The sequence below is a fragment of the Scheffersomyces stipitis genome, chromosome 1 (genome assembly GCF_000209165.1).
Source record: "Scheffersomyces stipitis CBS 6054 chromosome 1, whole genome shotgun sequence".
Lineage (NCBI taxonomy): Eukaryota > Fungi > Ascomycota > Pichiomycetes > Serinales > Debaryomycetaceae > Scheffersomyces > Scheffersomyces stipitis.
This window is the reverse complement of record NC_009068.1, coordinates 830220-849477: the sequence shown is the minus strand read 5'-3', so window position 1 is coordinate 849477 and position 19258 is coordinate 830220. Positions and strand designations below refer to the sequence as shown.

The window sequence follows — 19258 nt, the reverse complement described above, 5'->3', positions numbered from 1 at the left end:
GCAGATTCAAACATCCCACAATCACCACTGGGCTAGTTGTTACTTACTGGAGTGATGGAGGAAGTCATTCTCTTGGAAGTTGCAGCAATTGTTCTCAATCCACGAAATGTACTGGAAAACATAATAAGGAAACACAGGTCTTCCGTAGATCGTAGGCTTCTTATAGCCAGATTTTGGATAATGTTGGAACAGGAACCCAGCCAGATTTAGTAATCGCACAGAGTTCAGTCACGTGAAAACCTCCAATTCTGACTCTGACTCTCGGAGATTTCCTCCACGCTGACAAATTTATGCAGTTCATGGATATGTCGATACGATTTGATTAGGAGATCAGTGGTTTCTTTAGCGATATCTGCGAATAGTAATTCGCAAATGTTAGTAATTGTTGGTGGGTGTGATTTAGCAACTGGATTCAGAATTGGTGATCTTGCTATTTCCAGAATGCAAGATGTTACATAGTTGAACTATAGCGACAATCTACACTTGCAATTACAAGAATCTTGAAGAATTTGCTGATGGACTCTGAATATTCAACTTTTGTAGATAACTGAATAGATTAAGAATTATAGTATGAAAAGCTGAATCAGTGATGACGTAATCCCTGAGTATCTGAAGATATACAGAGATTTGACCCCAGAACAGTGGATTAGCCTAAGAGGAGGAATGAAAGACGAGCTTGTCAATTCTGGAGTCAGTTTCCTGAACGCCGCTGAGGTATTATTGTACATTAAACATATATATTCGTATAATCATAAACAACTGAAAGAGATAAAGTGGTACGTCTAGGATGATTTTGCTTCATTCATATACTCAAACTCTTCTGGCAAGCAACTGCTTAGAAATGTGCACAACAACGCATTCGCCGTCATGAAAGACAATACTTTGAACAACTCAGCACTCACAGGCACTCTCGCTGCTAATCTTGTCACTGCAATAAAACCAACATAGACTGCCAAAAGGGTGAAAATATTTGATAGAAACCGAATTAGCGATACACCATTCAGCTTGAAGAACAAATCAGCTTTATCGTGAAAGGTGTAGTGAAATTCAGACCAGAAAGGGCCCAATGATACAATGAATAAAATAGCTAATACCCACCTTGAACGCCTTTTCTGTTCAGGTGTTGCAGGTTCACTGGGTTTTGGTAGAAAGGTTTTCAAGATAACAACCATGGGATCTCTTCTTTGTCTGACTGAAGGCTCAGAGAAGTCTTGTGATTCGATCTTCTCGATCTCTGTTTCGGGAAGCTGGTTCATTCTGACGGCGTTATATCAATCTCTATTTCTTTACACTGTCAGCTAATCTTCTATTGTCCTACGAACTGATAACAAACGGTTGTACAACAATTTCATATTAGCTCTTATGTTTGTTCTTAAGAAGGGGTGATATCTTATATGCACAAGCAGGACCACTTTTTTGCATATGTTTTTGCAATTCAACTCAATATGTCAAATGATAAGACAATAGCATTTCTTACTTTGTGTCATTATCCAGTTTATCTGTCTTTCTTCTCCCTGCTTCCACCTCCTCTCCAGAGAAAGCTGATTCTCAAATCTGTGGAATCTTCTAGGTTTCCCCGATTTGTTCTCTTGGCTTTAGCAATCTGGGCCAAATCCGAAGCAACTGTCAGAGTGAGAGTTGCACAGAAATTCCAACTATATACACTCTACTATTCATTCCTGTCTGCTGTTTCTGGCTCTACACTGAAGAAGTAGGTATACTTCGTTACTCTTGGTTTTGGTATTAACTTAAATTTATGCAAACGAACTTTCCTTAAGCCACAAGTGTGGGCCATTGCAAAAAACTACACGAGTGTTTCTATCTCTATAAATCGTAAATTAACAGCCGTTACTGATACATTAGCCCGGAGGACTAGATAATGCTACCATTGTATGATTTGTCTGTCTGTGTTTGTGGGTTCATGACCTCTTCTTTCCCTTCTTTTTCTTTTTGCTCTTCTTCTTTGAAGATGAACTTGTGGCAGGCAGAGGCTTGAACTCGCCTTCTCCATTGAGAAACTCAGAATTGAATTCCGCATCAAATGCTTCGTTCTTATTTTCTACTGTATGATCAGTTGGAACTTGTACAACCTTAGTAGGACCTGTAGAAACAATGTTTTCAAATTCTTCAAATAGCGATTCTGCTACAAGCTCGATCTTACAGAGCGTATTGAAATGCTGAAAGAAAAACTGAATATCCTCTGTTGTCTGCTTCAATCCACCGAGCAAGTGCATCTTACTCTTCTTTTCCACACCCAAGATGTTGTATAAATGACTCTCAATGCGATGGGTGAAATCTTCCACGATCAATAACTTATGTTTGTCTCTTTCCAACTCCTCATTGATTTCAGCAGTGGAGCGCGGTGCAAACCACTCAAATAGTTCTGCCTGTTCTTTTTTATCGTAAACATAACCGACTGTGCTTTCTGTTGTTGAGGGCTCTTCTTTCTGCTTTTCTTCAATGCTGGAGTTCTTGATCTTGAAGAATAACTGTCTGGCTTCAGGAAGTTTTCCTACCCAGTTGATCAATAACACTTGCAATTCGTTCTTGTAGTTTTTGATGTCATCATCCTCTCCATTAGGAATGGATAAATCTATAATTCCGATGTTGATAAGCTGGTTGACCATGAGACAGAGCAAAGACATATACTTCTTTGCAATTGACTCAGCCAATACAACCTTGTATCCATCATCTATCTCTATTCCATCCGTGGCTGACAAGTATATGCTACAATTAGTCAAGAACTCATGAAGCAACATCAGCTGCTCTACTTCGCTGAAGACCAACTTTTCACCTTGGCGAGTAAACAAGTATGGAGTTTGTCTACTTTGATTGCCTCTAAGCTCTGCTAACAACTCAAAGACATAATCTATAAGTAAAGCAGACAAATTGATATTGTGAGTCATAAACCAGATCAACACTCTTCGATAGCCCCTACACATCAACATTTCATCCATGGCACACCTGGCTAGCTTGCTGTTATTATGCAACAACAATTCAAAATTGGTAATGTTGAAGATGGGGATAATAAGCTTGTTGTTTTCCTGTGTCACTCGAATTGCTGCCTCAGTTGCAGGCTTGGAAAAATACTGGTAAATCTGATCAGGTGTAATTTGAGCATCCTGAATACCATCGAGTTCGTCTTTGATAGTCTTGGAAATAGTGTTGATGACTACTTGGCCCATTCTCGTTTCAGCTTCTGTGTCGCCTTCGATAGAGTTGGTCTTCAAAAATTCAAAGGTCATTTTGAGTTCATGCCACGATGAAAAGAAGTCGTCTGAGTCTTGTCTCTCTTTCTCTTCGAGTTTTTCAAAAGCCTCTGCTTTCTTGATGAACCAATCGGCAAACACCTCATTTTCCCCTCGAGGTAGATCGCGCCAATCTCTTCCTTGTTCATCAAACTCGATGACATCAGATTGGTCTTTCACTCTGACTGCCAACGAAATATCTTTCACGTCTTTTGCCAGTCTGCCTTCCAAATCTACTTCGCCATCCACTACCTGTTCATCCTGAGGAGCAAGCACTTCATCTTCAGAAACATCCAGCCAATCAGCTTCGGAGTCGTCATACTCATATTCGAATATGTAGCGGATGTCTTCATCGAAGCGATCGTCATACTCGAGGTCTATCAAGATATCGCCGATTTCAGTAATTCTTCTAGACTGGTTAAGGCGTCTAGCAGCCTCGTCGCCACTACCAGATTTTTTGTCTGCGAGCTGAAACAGACCTACAGTGAACGAAATTCCAGAATTAATGATGAGGAGGGCGATTATGACAAGTCTCATGTCGATCAGCAACGATCCTCCATTAAGTTTCTTTCTAGCTAGAGGTTGTAGAAAATTCAATAGTGCTTCATCCTTGATGTCGTTTTCACCTTCGAGGAAGTTGCTTTTCAATTCATCAAAGAGCAGGGAAGGGTTCTGATTGATAATATAGGCAAGAACGTAACGAACTGCACTTGAGCCCTTTAAAGTCTGTTTTACGATTTCTGGCGTTTCCTCGCTAGCATCCTCGTGATGACTACGGAACAACTCAAGACGTCTATCTATTTCTAGACCGAGTAGAATAACGTTGGTATGGCACTTCCAGAGTCTAAGGAAGTAATGCAAATACGGGTTGAGTGTAAGATTGTACTCTCCGCCTTCTCTAGGTTTAAAGAGCTTGTATATGGCTAGTAGTAAAACACAAGCTACAGCGTAAACAAGCTTCAAATTGAACTCTTCGCCTTGAAGAGCTTCTTTAGGTGTCCACAAGGGGATGTTCTGCATGTCGTGGTCCTCATCGTTGTTGACATATCTAAGGTCGAGCTCATCTTCTGCATTCAATGCTGTATGAATTCTACGAACAATAGTGAAAAATTGCACAGAAAGCTCAAACTTGATAGACTCAATATTTACACGTGGCTTGGGTGTTCTTTTATTTGTTTCTTCGCCATTGACATTGTTGGAATTATTATTATTGCCACCATTACTTTCGATGATGTCTATTTCCAATTCTTCTCCATGGATTTCCATGTACTTAGTGTAAGCTAGAGCTATGACCAAGTCAGCCACGCAATCGACACTCAAGATGGTGTTCTCATTTTCCTCCGGCTGGGTAAAGGGATCACAGAGCAGTACTACTGTGGAAAAGACAAAGTCGAGATGTTCGTCATCTTGGGGAATATCTAGGATTCTTGCTAAGTCAGAATGTCGCTTGGTAAAGTCTTGGGAAATGTTGTTAAGAGGAAGAGGGAAGTCAAACTCCACAACCTTGTTAGTGCCGTTATCATAGTCTATTTCGTCTTCCAGCATGACATCTTCTGTGTCGCTTGACTATTTTGTTATTTTTGTTGGTGTTGGAGTATAGAGAAATGCTTTTGCAGTAGAAAGTTTCGAACATCTTTTGCTTGTATGCGGATAGAATGTCGCTGATCTTTGGTATAGGACACGACATTTTTCTCTACCTACCTATAGTTCAGTGAAAAGTACTAGAGAGCTAGCCACTTTATAAAGTGCCTTGTGACAAGGATTTCACCAATAATGGCCACGATTTTAAAACATAATCAAAAGTAATATTTGAAAGTTCTATTATAAGGAAATTCTGCCTGAAGTAATATTATGGTTGCAAATTGTGCCACTGGAACCTTTTTTCTCAATGGGTGCAAAAAAGAAAACAACCAAAAAAAACTCTATTCAGCGACACTAATAAACTACCTCGTATATATATATACAATTATATGAAGAAACACAAACATAAGTCCAAGTCCAGTTCTAGATCTTGAAAACTTGCTGAAATCCCTTTCCGAAAATACCTCTCACAGACTTAGGGTCCTTTTTGGAAAATGCTACTAGCACAGCCAAGCTGAAGGAAAACACAATAGCTTCAATACGAAGATTGATTTCCGATGGTTCCGTTGGTACTAAAGTGCCCAACCCTCTTGGTGCTACAAATAAAGCCAATTCTTTACGACGTCCTTGTGTCTCTACAAACGACGATAAGCCGCATAACATGGCACCGACTGTAGGGCCCCAAGTGATATCCCATTCCACCAAGGGCTTGTTGGGAAAAAGCTTGGGAAATAGTCTGTTTCTCACGAGACATACCCCGTACCAGTAGAGTGAAATAAAAGTACCCAAGAAACAGGACGATCTACATGTGGATAGAAACGCTCTCCAGATCCTGGTGGACATCTTACTCTTATTAGGAAATAGAAGCATCAATGCGTTCAATGGCCCGTACACTTTCAACGAAAAAACGAAGCCACGGTAGAATCTCCAGAGAGCATGGACTTCGCAATTCTTAGTTGTGAAAGCATGTACCACCTCACACTCGATGGGTTGGTTGTGAATGAGACTTCCTCTCTTTGGATCTTGGCCATATCTTTCAGCCATTGGTACAAGAATATCCTCAAGAGGACCATGTTCTCCGTACACTAGTGTTCCTTCGCGGAGACCTTTGAGAGCCCATATGAGCTCATCGTCCATATTAGCTGCAGCTGTGATCCAACCCCTATAGGATGGAGGCAATGATTCAGGCTTGTAGAACCATGAAAACATCACCAAAAACGACGATAGTATAAAAAGAAGAGCGTCACCTTTGCTCTGAAGTATGCTGGGAACGACATGGGCAAGAGTTGAAGACACCAATGTGTCCAAAGCTCTGGTAGTTAACAAAAGAGTCAAATCTAGCGAATAGTATCTGCCGTAGCCCAAAATGTGATTCTGGAATTGAGGAAACGTTATGATGGCGGAAATGAAGCCCGAAACCAAAGTTGATATGAACAAGGTGCTGCTTCTGCTCTTCAATAGTGCAAGTCTCTGGACTATCTTGAACACTATTGGCTCCAATAAATTGGTACCTGCGACAATGTACGCAGTGAACATGGGGAACTTCTTGGGATGCAACGCCCTGGCTAGAACTGTCGCCAAACGCTTGGGCAAATCTGCGAGATCATTTCTCTTGATGGCTACAATAATGTGGTTCAAAGCCTTGGGAATCACTACATAGAGATAAGCGAACAAAAACGCTCTAAGAGACGGCTTCGCTATACGCTCAGCAAACGTCAGCAATATGAACCTAATGGTGGGCTGTGAAAGCGTAGACATTGCTGCCGTCATTGTGGTTGATTTTGGGGAATTGTAGAAGAAAACACTGAAGTTCAATATCAGATGTGTTAAAAATATCGGAAGCCATGTGTACATCTAGATAATGACGCGAGTTGTGGAAAGCTGATAATCATCATACGAGTCATCGAAAGAGTCACGTGGAAATGTTGAAAACCGATGGGCAAGCCTTCGAGGTCGACGAATTCATCCTACGGATATAGATATGTAAATGTATGTTCTATCAATAATGTGAACAATTTTCTCAGGGATTCTCGGACTTTCTGTGAGAATGTAAGATATTGGTGAAATTATATAGTCTGGATGGCTGCGAAAATACGGACTAATTTATGCGATTTCCAGATATATGTCAAAAAAAGCATAAACTGCAGCTCTTGAGAGGGGAAGCAGTCCCAGCAAACTGGCCGCATCATTGTGGACATTTTTCTGACCAATGATCTTGCTGAAAACCTCAATTTCCAGGATTCACACCCAAATCAGACACACATATGTCTAAGCACTGTACATCATAGCGCTAGTTGGACTGATTCAGCCACGATCGAGATCTTACAAAAGGCACCACTTCCCGTACAGGACTCTCTGGATACCATTGTTGGCTTTGCACCGGAAACGCGAGTACATATTTGATCACGTGAATTAAGTCACTCCCCAGTGAAACTAGTGCGTTGGCCGAAATCACAACGAACCATCAACATTTTGAGACTTGATTTCGTGAATATTTCAGTTTGCTGTACGGTTTTTTCCACACAATCCAGTGCACGACACAGGCGAGACTCCAAACATACCAGCACAAGCCTGTGACGCGAACCCTGCTCGCGACTTTTGTCTGAACATTCTCAATTGACTCTTAGTCTTCTCTTCTAGTGCTCAAAGATATAATACAAAAGACATAGTACTATTAGCACGCCAGGATATATATAGGTAAGAAAAATGGTCAAGATCTCTGAAATCGCTCGAACTTCGACGTTTGCTTGGAGTCTGGATACTTTACCTATTCTTGCCACTGGGACCGTTGCCGGAGCCGTAGATGCTAGCTTCAACTCTCTGCTGCTGTTGGAACTCTGGGACATTTTTTCAGCTACCAACACCAACGAGCCCATTTTTAGTGCAGCTGTAGAACACCGTTTCTACGCTTTAGCATGGTCGAAACCGTTTGAAGGACGTCCCAGGGGTTTGATTGCTGCTGCCTTTGAGAACGGAGTGATCGAGTTCTGGGATGCCGAAGTTCTCATCATACTGAAAGACTTGGCCAAAGCTTCCGTCCACAAGCTGAGCAAACACTCTGGACCCGTCAGAAGTTTGCAGTTCAACCCTCTTCAGAGTCATGTGTTGGTTTCCGGAGGATCTCACGGCCAGATCTTCATATGGGATACAAAGAAGTTCACCGAACCCTTCTCTCCGGGACTGGCTATGACTCCTATGGACGAAATCAGCTCCGTAGCCTGGAACAACTCGGTCAGCCACATTCTCGCCAGTACAGGAAATAGTGGCTACACGTCGATCTGGGACTTGAAATCAAAGCGAGAAGTGTTGCACTTGTCGTACACTGGTGCATCAGGAAGAGCCAACTTCTCCCATGTTGCTTGGCATCCTACTAAGCTGACCGAATTAATCACCGCCAGTGACAATGATGCCTGCCCATTGATATTGACGTGGGATTTACGTAACTCCAACGCTCCAGAGAAGATCTTAGAAGGGCACAAGAAGGGAGTTTTGTCGCTTGACTGGTGCCAACAGGATCCGGAGCTCTTGATCTCCAGCGGAAAAGACAACACAACTTTCTTGTGGAACCCTACTACTGGACAGAAACTTGGTGAATACCCTACTACAGCCAACTGGGCTTTCCAAACTGCTTTTGCACCAAAAGTTCCTGATATCTTTGCCACAGCTTCGTTTGACGGCAAGATCGTCGTGCAGTCGCTCCAAGATACCTCTCCTCCAGTGTCGGAAAAAGTCACATCCAACGATGACAACGTCTTCTGGAATCAGTTGTCTACAACTGACACCCAGCAGCCGGTATTTGATATCAAACAGGCTCCTCAGTGGTTGAAGACGCCTTCTGCTGTGTCATTTGGCTTTGGTTCCAAGTTGGTGCAGGTGCTGAAAGACAGCAACGGCAAGTCCATTATCAATATCCAAAAGTTTGTCGCCAAAGGACAAAGTTCATCATCTGAATTATATACTGCTCTCAAGAACAACAACTTCAAATCAATCATAGACGAGAAGATCTCGTCGAACGTTGCCAGCGACCTTGACAAGAGCGACTGGAAGCTCTTACAGAAGTTGGCTGAATCCGGAAAGGATGAAATCTTGACTGAGGTTACTACAGAAGAAGAAGAAAAGAAGCCAGAAACTGAAATTGAACTGGAAGATAAGAAGAACGGTGATTCTGAAGACGTTCCAGCTTCTGCTGATGATTCCTTCTTTGACAATCTTGGAAACGGCAAGGTAGTTCTTGAAAATGAAGCACCTTTTGTTCCATCGGGTTCGTTCAAGATCTTTTCCGCCAAAGTCAGCGAAGAGGACAAGTCTTTGATCAAATTGGTTTTGGGCAACAAAATCGAAGATGCCGTCCATGACTGTATCGAAAGAGGCAAATTGTTGGAAGCATTGGTGTTGGCCTTGGATGCTTCTGATGACATCAAGGAAAAAGTTAAAAACGCCTACTTTAAGAAGAACGTCAAAAAGGAAGTGTCGAGAGTTCTCTATTCGGTCTCATCGCAGAATATCACCGACATTGTATCCAACGCCAATGTAGCCAACTGGAAGGAAATCGCTGCTGGCATCACCTCCTTCACCAACGATCCGGACGATTTTAACAGCAAGATCACCGAGTTGGGTGATCGTATCTTGGAATCGAAGACTGTAGCTGATAGCAGAGACACTGCCATCAGATGCTACTTGGCTGGTAATGCTTTGGACAAAATTGCAAGTATCTGGTTGAAGGAGTTGCCAGCCTTGGAGGCTCATTTGTTGGAGTCCGACAACGCTGAAAACGTCTCATCTCCTTCCGAAGCTCGCCTCATCGCTTTGACTAACTTTGTTCTGAAGATTGCAGCCTACAGATCGATTTCTAACATCAGCGGCGAGATCTCTGGCCCTTCAGCTGAACCTATCTCCAAGGCTATTGTAGAGTACACAAATTTGGTAGCTGGTAACGGAGAGTTTGAATTGGCCAACATATTCTTGCAATTGTTGCCCAGTGACTTGGCAGGAACCGAAAAGGACAGAATCAACAAGGCTACTGGTGCCGTTGCTGCTGTTACTGCTTCCAAAACTGTGAAATCTGGCACAAGCGCTGTTGCTAACTCTGTCACCGCTAAGACTAGCAAGGTTTCGAGAGGTCCTTATGGTAGGACGACCCCAGTGATTCCAGAAGTCCTGTCAACTCCAAAACCTTCGTACCAGGCAACGATGCCTCCTATTGGAGCTCCACTTGCTCCCTCAGCTATTCCATCTGCCAGTGTTCCAAGCAGCAATCCATATGTCAGAGCTTCTAACCCATATGCTCCTCATGTGTCCTCAACCAACATCTACAAACCTGCTGCTCCAGTCGTACAAGCACCACCTCCAGCCCAAGCTACAGCAGTAAGTCCGCCTCCTACTGGCCCACCTAAGCCGGTATACAAACAGGAAACTGACGGTTGGAACGATTTGCCAGATACGTTCAAATCGAAGGCTCCAGCACGCCGAGCTGCTGCTGTTGTTACAGCTACACCATCTCCTACACCATTACCTCAAACTACAGTTCCACCAATGTCCATTCCTCCAGGTCCGAAGAGATCGATGTCAAGCGGAAGTGCTGCTCCTCCTCCACCAAAAGGTAGCCGTGCTAATTCTAAAGTAGCTGTACCCACTATCCAGTCGTCACCACGTCCTGCTCCTGTTCATGTTAACAATCGTTACGCTCCACCTCCTTCAGCAGATGTGAATGCTCCGTCCAACACTCACTCTTCTCCAGTAGGAGTATCTCCTTCTACCAAGAAGAACCCGTACGCTGTAGCACCAGAGGTAGCTCCTAGAGTAGCCTACGCTCCTCCTCCAGCTTCTCTTTCAGGATTAGGATTCTCCGGAGGCGCTGCTGCACCACCAGCACCCCCAAAGAATCCATATGCTCCTCTGGCCAGTTCTGTAATTTCTCCTAGAGTTAGCAACGCTGGTATAGTACCACCTCCTATGGGTAGAGGCATTGTATCTCCTCCAACTTCGTTTGGCTCAATGCACGCAGCCCCTATTCAGCCAGCTTTTAGCGGAGTCCCACCACCACCTCCAGCTATCGGGCACCAGCCAGCTGCTTCTGCCCCTCCTCCTCCTCCGGCAGCTAAAACTCCAGTTCCAACCAAGAGTAAATATCCCAAAGGAGACAGGTCTCACATCCCCGAAAAGTCGGTTTTGATCTACCAATATTTGACCAAGGTGCTTGAGGCTGTCAAGCCTAACATCCCAGAAAAGTACACGGCTCACGGCGAGGACTTGGAAAAGAGACTCAACATATTGTTTGACCACTTGAACAATGAAGACTTGTTAACCGACGATGCCATTGAAGACTTGAAGGAAGTTTGCACAGCATTGGAAAGCAAGGATATTGAATCTGCCAGCTCATTGAACACTCTGTTTGCTGCCAACCATATCGATCAACTCGGTAATTGGCATAGAGGTATCACCCGTCTCATTACCATGGCTGAAGCTATGTATTAGCGCAAAATAACTTTTTTTAATGTATAGTCATCTCCACTCGGTGCATTATTAGATATGCTAACTATGCCTACCATAGAAATAACTAAAATGATTTTTGTCAAGTTTCTAGACATGTACAAATATAGTAGAGTCACCCCTAAAAGATTACAACATTGTCTAAAAATGTTGTAGAATAGACATTTTGTTAACGTTAGGTTGTCTAAATAAGAACTTTCTAAAAACAAACTAATATATATACAACAGCATCTTCGTGTTATGTCAATCAGAAGAACACTACTTCGTACAATTTGGCTCCACCAGTATCATCTTCAATAGGAACAGTATTGTGGATCCCTTCAATTTCGATCAATAGGAACTGGGAATACAATTCTTCGTCTATAGTGAATTCAGTGGTGTTTTGTCTCTTTGGAAGTTCTATGGTATTGTAGTCTTCCAAAATGAATGGTGCCGAAATACTCACGTTGGAACTGAGAACTACTTGGAAAACCTCATCTTGCTTATAGAGCTTGTAGTCTTCATCCTCATATCGGTATATGTTGTACAATTCATTGCCAAAATCAACTTGACTTAAAACGTCTTCTACATCCTTAAACTCTACCAATGAACCAGTGAATTGAGATAGTTTCCAATTCTTGGGTGGTTTATCACCCCAATTAATGATTCCATTAGAAACGTTCTTAAATTGCTTGAAGTCAACAAGAATCTTGCCAGTGGTGTCATTGTACTTTGCTTGCCATTGAGTAGTGTTATCACCGTCGTTTATCAGAATTGGAGAATCCCCATATGCGCCATCAGTGATATTGTAGAAACTAGCCAAACCACATTCAGAAATACTAGTAGGGTAGCTTGGTTTAGGTGTATACAATGGGAAACTGAAATCCTCACCACTATTTATGGTGTATATGCCTCTGCTTGGGTTTCTATCTGCAATTCTTATACGAACAACTCCATCAGACTTCTCTGAAATAGGTCCATTATTTTTGACAGTGAATGAAGTTTCATTGACTGCGAATGAAAGAGAATGGTTGTTGTATTTGATTCCATCAAAAATCACCCCATTAGGCAAACAAGGCAATGCAGTAGGATCCAAGTCCAAAGCTCGTTTGATTTGCCCATCTTCAATGACGTATCCAAATCTTAAACCAGTGAGACCCTGTGTTACTGCTTGTAAAAATCCACCGTGGGCAGTCATGAATGGGAAAGCTGGATGAGTGCCACCATTGGTTAAAAAGTCATCGTTATTTTGTTCAGAAAATTGGGCAAATGGACCTCTTAAGAATGGCTGTACAGCCTTTTGTAAGTACGACTGAGAAGCACATCCAGACGTAGAGACATGTGATGCGACAATCGAGAAGATCGGGAAAGTCATAGCTGGTCCATAGTTAACTTGTTTGACAGAATAAAATTCCATATTCGTTAGGGCCTGTGCTTCTGATATCAACTCGTTTTGCAATGGGTAGGTTATCATAATAACATCTGCTTGTTTTATTCCAACAGACGAGTTCATGCCAGTGTATTCCAATGTGATATTGTCGGAATTGCCAGATGTAGGTAAATGCATATTTCCCACTATGTTTGAGTACTGCAGTGGGAATTCTTTTCCTAAATGATTTGAGATTTGAATGGCCCATTTCTCTACAAGTGAAATACCCGAGTTGGTATATGCTCCGTTATCGACGTGATTTGCATATTCATCAGGATCAGTCAAATTATGCGTAGTGAACTGTTTCAATGTATCGTCGTAGGTGACAACATAATCGGCAAAGAATTCGGCGGCATCGTTTACCAATGGATAGACAACATCCGCTAAGAATTGTTCGTCAGCTGCACCGCTCAAGTAAAGCTGCCAGGCTGACATTGCCACAGCTACGTTAATGTGGTATTCATAGTCTAGACAGGGTCCAGTAGCAGTACAATTACCAAATCTGCCAGAGGTCCACGGATACACTGCACCCTTGGCACCCTCTGGTAAGTTCTTGATAGCCTGATCATGAGTATGCATTCTGTAATTGACAATACTTTTTGCGTGAGATGGTATGAATGGTAACAATCCAGACATCATCCATATATCTGCATCCCAAAAGACCATCCCAGCATAACTGTCTGAGCTCAAACCAGCTACACCCATAGCAGCGGTAACGCCATTGGCATCAGGCCTAGTATTGGCTGTAAGATGAAAGAGTGAAGCTCTACTGGCCAATGTGAGTAGTCTGTCATCAGCAAATGTAATTGCTGGAGTGGACTCAAGAGTTTGAGCCCAAGCTACCAAATGAGATTCGACAACATCGTCTGCATTCGTATAAGTCTGAGATACCTTTTTGGCGAATGCAAGTACTTTATCAAGCGAATCTAGATTACGAGGATCTAAATCAGTCGTCGCTACTCCGACAAGCTTGACAACTCTGGAAGTACGACCAGGATTTACAGTTACTTCGACATATTGACTAACTTTGGAGGTTGAAGAAGACAGCTGTATAGATGAACCATCTTCCACATGCAACGTTGAATATATGGCACCATTAATGTAGTTGAGTTCGTTGGGCAGGAAGGTTATGTAAATGCCCTTACCATCCGAGTTTACACCTGTTAGCTGAGACCGTTGGGCTGTAGAAGCGTCCAAGACATCAGTTACATTGAAAGTCAACGAAGTGTTACCCATATTGGAAATAGACAACTCTACGAGTCCAAGGTTGATTTCTTTTCTGTGAGCCAAGATCTTGTACTTGATTCTGATATCATCGAGCCAGGTGTATTCTGTGGTGACGATTCCGTTCACAAGAGACAAGTTTTGACCATAACTGGAGATGACATTGTTCATATCTACAGAGTTTACTGGATCCAAGGAGAAGTCAACTCCATCCTTTATAGTGCTGACTTGTAAGGTAGTCCATTGTGGAACTGAGGCAATAACAGATTCGTAGCCATTGGCTAAAAGCTCAGGAAAATTCGTTCCCGTGGTGTTTTTCTGGATGTCAAAGAAGCCTGCAACAAATGCACCCGAGTAGCGCTCGTTAAAGAGGGGCCATCCATTGAGCAAGTCATCGTTCGTAGCATCTGCTGAGTCGCTGATCTGATCATACGTGAATCCTTGTCCCAAATTCGGAATTCTTGCACCGATATAACCATTGGCTACATAGGGTTGTCGCTGATACTGGTTATACGGTGTAAAGTGGGTAGTTCCTATAGTGTTCGTATCTACATCAAAAAAGGCGTTGGCGGCATACTTCAACTGGGTGTACACGGCTTTGTTTTGAGGGCTGTTAACGAGTTTCAAGTGTCTAGCTCTTTCCTCGGCCACCAGCTCATGTGTCACGGTGCCTGGAACATGGTTGCGGAGCTGGAGCGGGAAAGCTTGCAGAAGCGAGACAAAGTACCAGTGAAGGAGCAAAATCAATCCAACATTGACAAACACCATAGTCTTGACAAAAGCTTGTTTTCGATAGAAAGTATCGACAATAGTGTCACAAACGGTATGAATTACATCCGAAAAGCGCCACTTCGACACAACAACCATGGTATTTATAGTACAGACATCGAAAGTCCTATGGGAGAAAGTCAGATAAGGTAAGCGGAGAAACTAATCACGGAATAATCAAATAGATTCACAAACCAAATTAAGAAGGTTTATCAAATAGACCTTGCAGCAGGCTGAAACTGCAGGTAAAGTTAAGACTATGGAGGAAGAATGGAGAAAGAATGTGGCGTATTCTGCTAGGGTAGTAAGTCATTCTAGTAAGACTCCACAAAATTTGGTAGAGGCAGAAAAAAGATATGATGTAGGAAGACGCAGGAAGCAGGTACAAAATATTTGTGCTACTGATGTACGTTTCCAATTCTATGCCAGTGATGTAATTCCGCATTCAATAGCGAATACCAATTTCTCCCAAACTTGGAATATATAGTCATGTACATGTATATAATGTACTATTAACTACAATTAATTGCTATTGGTCCTCCATCCGGAATATCCTACGTCCATTCCATCCCAATTCCGGGCATCACCTGGTGTACACTTAGACATCTGCACACTGCGACCCGGAATAACTTTCCATTTCAACCCCACAAAATGAATAGACATTTTCATTGTTCACTGTAGTTGATCACCGTCTTCTCGATCAGGCTGACTAGGACCTTGTTTCGGACGGATGGTACGATTCTCGGTATAATCCCTACATTGTCTTCACGATATTGAACAGACTCAAAAACAACTATCATTGACCTTCTATTCTTCCACAAATTACTTGCACCACTCTACTGGACTACTGCATTACAATTATAAATCCTCTACAGATTTCTACAGTTACGCAACTCCCGTCGCCGCCTCCTTGTTCCGTAATATTACATTTATTATACAAGCAACATCATGTGTGAGCTTAATGCCATTACACAATATTTGGGGTATCCAAAATTAACCTGTCAAACTCGCCTCGGACAAACTCTGGTTCCTAAAAATTATGCAGGAACCAATGCTTAGCTTTCACATCTAAGCTTTCTCTCCTTAACTAATGTGATTCACCGACTGTGACTCCTGCTAGTCTCCAAGCGGGCGATGCTTCGTAGAAGTTCAAGAGTACCGGGTATACGTGAGGGTACTGGCCAATTTGACTTCTGGGCTTCTTTCTGTTTCAAGTTTCGATAGTTTTCCACCTTGGCTTTAGTTGTATAGTCTCCCAAAAGTGAATCCACTTTCGGAGCTAGATTGCGGTGGTGGATCGTCTCTACCAACTCGGTGGACTTCTCCATTTGATATACAGTATGATACACTTTGTCAATTGAATTCTCGACTTTATCCTTGACTTCGCTGTTGAGCTGGTCGTAATTAGCTGTGATTTTGTTTATGAGTTGATTGTCAATCACAGTCAGGTAGTCTACATGCTGAAGTTCCGATTCCAGCTTCAGTTTAATATATTGCTGTAACTCTTCTTGTTTTGCTTCTTCCACTGATCCCACATCCAACTTGGCAATGGGTGAAATAGCATTCTCATACGACTTGTGCCAGATCTGTTTCTCTTTAACTAACGCCTTTAGTTTCTTACTGTAGACATCAATATTCTGCTTATTAGATTCGTTCAACGGATTGGGCACGGATATTTCTTTGCCAATAGTGTCTTCGTCCTCGTCTGGAACGTTACTGTACCAACTCGTGGAGATTTGCTTTTCCATGAGGTCTCGAAGAATCTCTTCCTTAATGACCTTGGCTATGTTCAATACAGTAAGATCTTCTGTGCTGGGGTTCTTATCCTTGAGGAGGTTTTCTTCCTGATCGAGTTTCTTTTTACAACACCAAATCAACAACTGCCTCATTCTATCTGGCTCAGGCAATGAAGTATCTAGTAATTTATAGTAGTCACTGGCATCTACATCCTGATGGGGCTCTCCTACAAAACCATTACCAATAGACAGAACTCTTTTCCCTCGATTGTAGTACGATGATCTCCTCTTACTTTGTTGTCTATTGGCTTTCTTTTTCGTTTTCTGAGGTTCTTCAGTTAGATTAATCTTATGATGCAGCACTTGTTCGACATACTCATCAGACGAATAGCCCTCTCTATCTATACTCTGTATAGGAGAAGAAAGACCGAGACTAGTGTCATTAAAATTGAACTTGCGCACAGGTTTGCTTGCCTGGACAGACTTCTCCTTCTTGGATGATTTCTTGAGTCCACTTAAGTCCAAAAGGTCCAAGTCATCGTCGTTGTCTATTTCCCTAGACATGATATTTAATTCCTCTCGCAATCGAACTAATGGTGTTGATGTCTGTCGCTTTTTCTTCTTATCCCAGCTGTGATCATTTTCATCTTCCCCAGAATTGCTGCGCTTGAATCTGAAGTCTTCGTCCTTTTCAAATTTTCCATTTTTCGCTAATGCTTTCTTTGTAGTATTGTTTGTTTTGACAGCAGAATTATTTGTTCTATTGGGCCTCTTTGTTCTTGTGGCTGATTTGGGTACAGCGGGTATATGTGATGAAAGAAGATCGTTTAACCGGTTCTTTCTGCCTAATAACGTCTGACTAGACGGCTGTGATGCTGAGATGGGTCTTCCCCGCGACTCTTCAAACAGGCCGTCACTGCTCACAGGATCTGGTTGAGATGAGCTGTATCTCGGCTTGGGCTGTCTCAGGTTTGTTTTGGAAGAGCCCTTGGGTTTAGGTTGTTTTTTCTTTGCTGGAGGCATTGTGACTAAATAATACAGAAGATAATACAAGTGATCATATAACGAACATATGACAAATCAAACAAGAAGCTGCAGTTAAATAAAGATGAAGATGAAGATGAGGTTGTGTGGAATATGGATGTCGTGTTATAATTCGAATGAGACCTTATTTGTATCGATTCTTGTGATGATTATATTTCAATTGTTCAATTCGATTTCAATTTCTACTAATGAATGTAATAAAAGCAGCGGAAAAACCTTCTTTTTACGAGTAAGGCTCTAATGCTTCCTCTATGTCTATTTCTCCAACTATTAACCGCTAAACAGGCGTATCCATGTGACTATCCTGTAGATTGCTCAACAGTATGAAGTTGTAGATGTCTGAGATTATGGATTGTTTCTGTGTTTGTTTTGATTTGGTGCGCACATCTTGTCACAAATCACCCGCTATAGAGAATTGCGACATAAAAATGACATTAGCTTTGTTTACAGTACTGGCATATAGACCTAAATTAACAATTGGATTTAATGAATAATTGTAGAAATCTTGGTTCCCTCATTTATAAATACCTTCAGTTGAATGTCATCGTATGATATGTCACGGGGTATCTCAGAACTCTCGCCGTGTCGTCAATATGTTGGCATTGCTTCATCTACCGCACTAGAAATCCATAGCCTTACCGACCTCTCCATAGTTAAGAAATACGATTTGATTTCAATTGTACAAACTCATCTCAAATCCACGGGTGCTTCCTCAAAACATATAGACACTCTCGCAGTATCACAGGTGGAATGGGAACTTATTCTACCAAATGCGAGATCTACAAAGATTGCTTTGATAATCGACAATTACGCTATGGCTCTCATATTCGATATACGAACTACATCTAATGATACAACACCAATAGTGGTTCACCAGCCCAAAACAGAAGGAATACATCACTTTCAATGGATTTCGCCAGTAGACCCCAAAGAGTATCCATCTCTGGAAGAAGAGATATCTGGAGGATACACGAACTCCAAACAGTTTGTCATATTCTCTAAACACAACTTGTATTTAAAGCTCTTTTCGATTGACTGTACTCATGCGCTTTTCACTATTCTCAAGCCTATAACTGATAGAGTGATAGTTCGGCCAAACAAATCCATTTCCCTGTGGTCGGTTATTGCCAGTTCTGTGACTTACAACTCGTCACCAGTGATATACCATTTCTATAACGAAGGATCTACGAGCCATATCCTCAAAAGCTACAAACTTCCAACAACAATGCTAACTGAACCGAGGTTGCAATGGTCGAACTCTGGCAACTGGTTCAGCATATTCAACGACAGAGACAATTTGTATGGATTCGACCTTATGATCTACAGTCTCTTGGGCTGTATAAATGGCGATGACAGTAGCAGCAAACAAGTTGAACCGCTTTTTACTTGCAACTACTTGACAGAAGGATTGGTAGATTCAGAAACATCTAGATCGGGATCGTTAGAAATAGCGTCTTCTAATTACGTCTGTCAATGGATGACCTATCACGACCAGGAATTTATTGCAATTGTCAGTGTGACGGAAACAAGAGAATTACAGTTCTTGCTTTTATCAGTTAATCTCTTGCGAATAGTAAGCAAGGAAACAAAGAAAGGATCCTCTATTTTCAGCGGATGGAAGCAAGTGAACGAAGGTCTTGATATTAGGTACCGTAATATTCTCAACAAGACATACCAGTGGCTGAATGAGTCTATCAAGGAATTGTTTATTGTTGGTTCCTATCTCGTATTGCGTTCTGAAGATACGTGCTTGATTTACA

At 42.1% G+C, this 19258-nt stretch overlaps 6 protein-coding genes across 6 annotated transcripts; 2 read left to right on the top strand and 4 right to left on the bottom strand. All coding sequences in view use genetic code 12, as the record gives it.

Annotated features, from left to right (window-relative positions):
* Positions 1-1919: 1919 nt before the first annotated feature.
* Positions 1920-4793, bottom strand: PICST_51842 (predicted protein; the record flags this gene model as incomplete). The annotated part of the gene is made up of 2 exons (XM_001387354.1): positions 1920-4413; positions 4519-4793. 2 exons carry the CDS (start codon positions 4791-4793, stop codon positions 1920-1922), a joined length of 2769 nt encoding a protein of 922 aa, XP_001387391.2.
* Positions 4794-5252: 459 nt separating this feature from the next.
* PICST_51125 (predicted protein) lies at positions 5253-6530 on the bottom strand (the record flags this gene model as incomplete). Its single annotated transcript, XM_001387353.1, has 1 exon — positions 5253-6530. A coding segment is annotated over one exon (1278 nt), but the record flags the coding sequence as incomplete, so codon positions are not given.
* Positions 6531-7349: 819 nt separating this feature from the next.
* SEC31 (component of the COPII coat of ER-Golgi vesicles) lies at positions 7350-11497 on the top strand. The gene is made up of 2 exons (XM_001387758.1): positions 7350-9948; positions 9982-11497. Exons 1-2 carry the CDS (start codon positions 7536-7538, stop codon positions 11301-11303), a joined length of 3735 nt encoding a protein of 1244 aa, XP_001387795.2. The 5' UTR covers positions 7350-7535; the 3' UTR covers positions 11304-11497.
* Positions 11498-11565: 68 nt separating this feature from the next.
* Positions 11566-14975, bottom strand: ATH1 (vacuolar acid trehalase; the record flags this gene model as incomplete). Its single annotated transcript, XM_001387352.1, has 1 exon — positions 11566-14975. The coding sequence occupies exon 1, from the start codon at positions 14815-14817 to the stop codon at positions 11566-11568; it is 3252 nt and encodes a 1083-aa protein (XP_001387389.2). The 5' UTR covers positions 14818-14975.
* An 840-nt stretch (positions 14976-15815) lies between these two features.
* On the bottom strand, positions 15816-17477 carry PICST_28281 (predicted protein; the record flags this gene model as incomplete). Its single annotated transcript, XM_001387351.1, has 1 exon — positions 15816-17477. One exon carries the CDS (start codon positions 17475-17477, stop codon positions 15816-15818), a length of 1662 nt encoding a protein of 553 aa, XP_001387388.2.
* Positions 17478-18117: 640 nt separating this feature from the next.
* Positions 18118-19122, top strand: PICST_37589 (predicted protein; the record flags this gene model as incomplete). The annotated part of the gene is made up of 1 exon (XM_001387757.1): positions 18118-19122. A coding segment is annotated over one exon (1005 nt), but the record flags the coding sequence as incomplete, so codon positions are not given.
* Between the last annotated feature and the right edge of the window lie 136 nt (positions 19123-19258).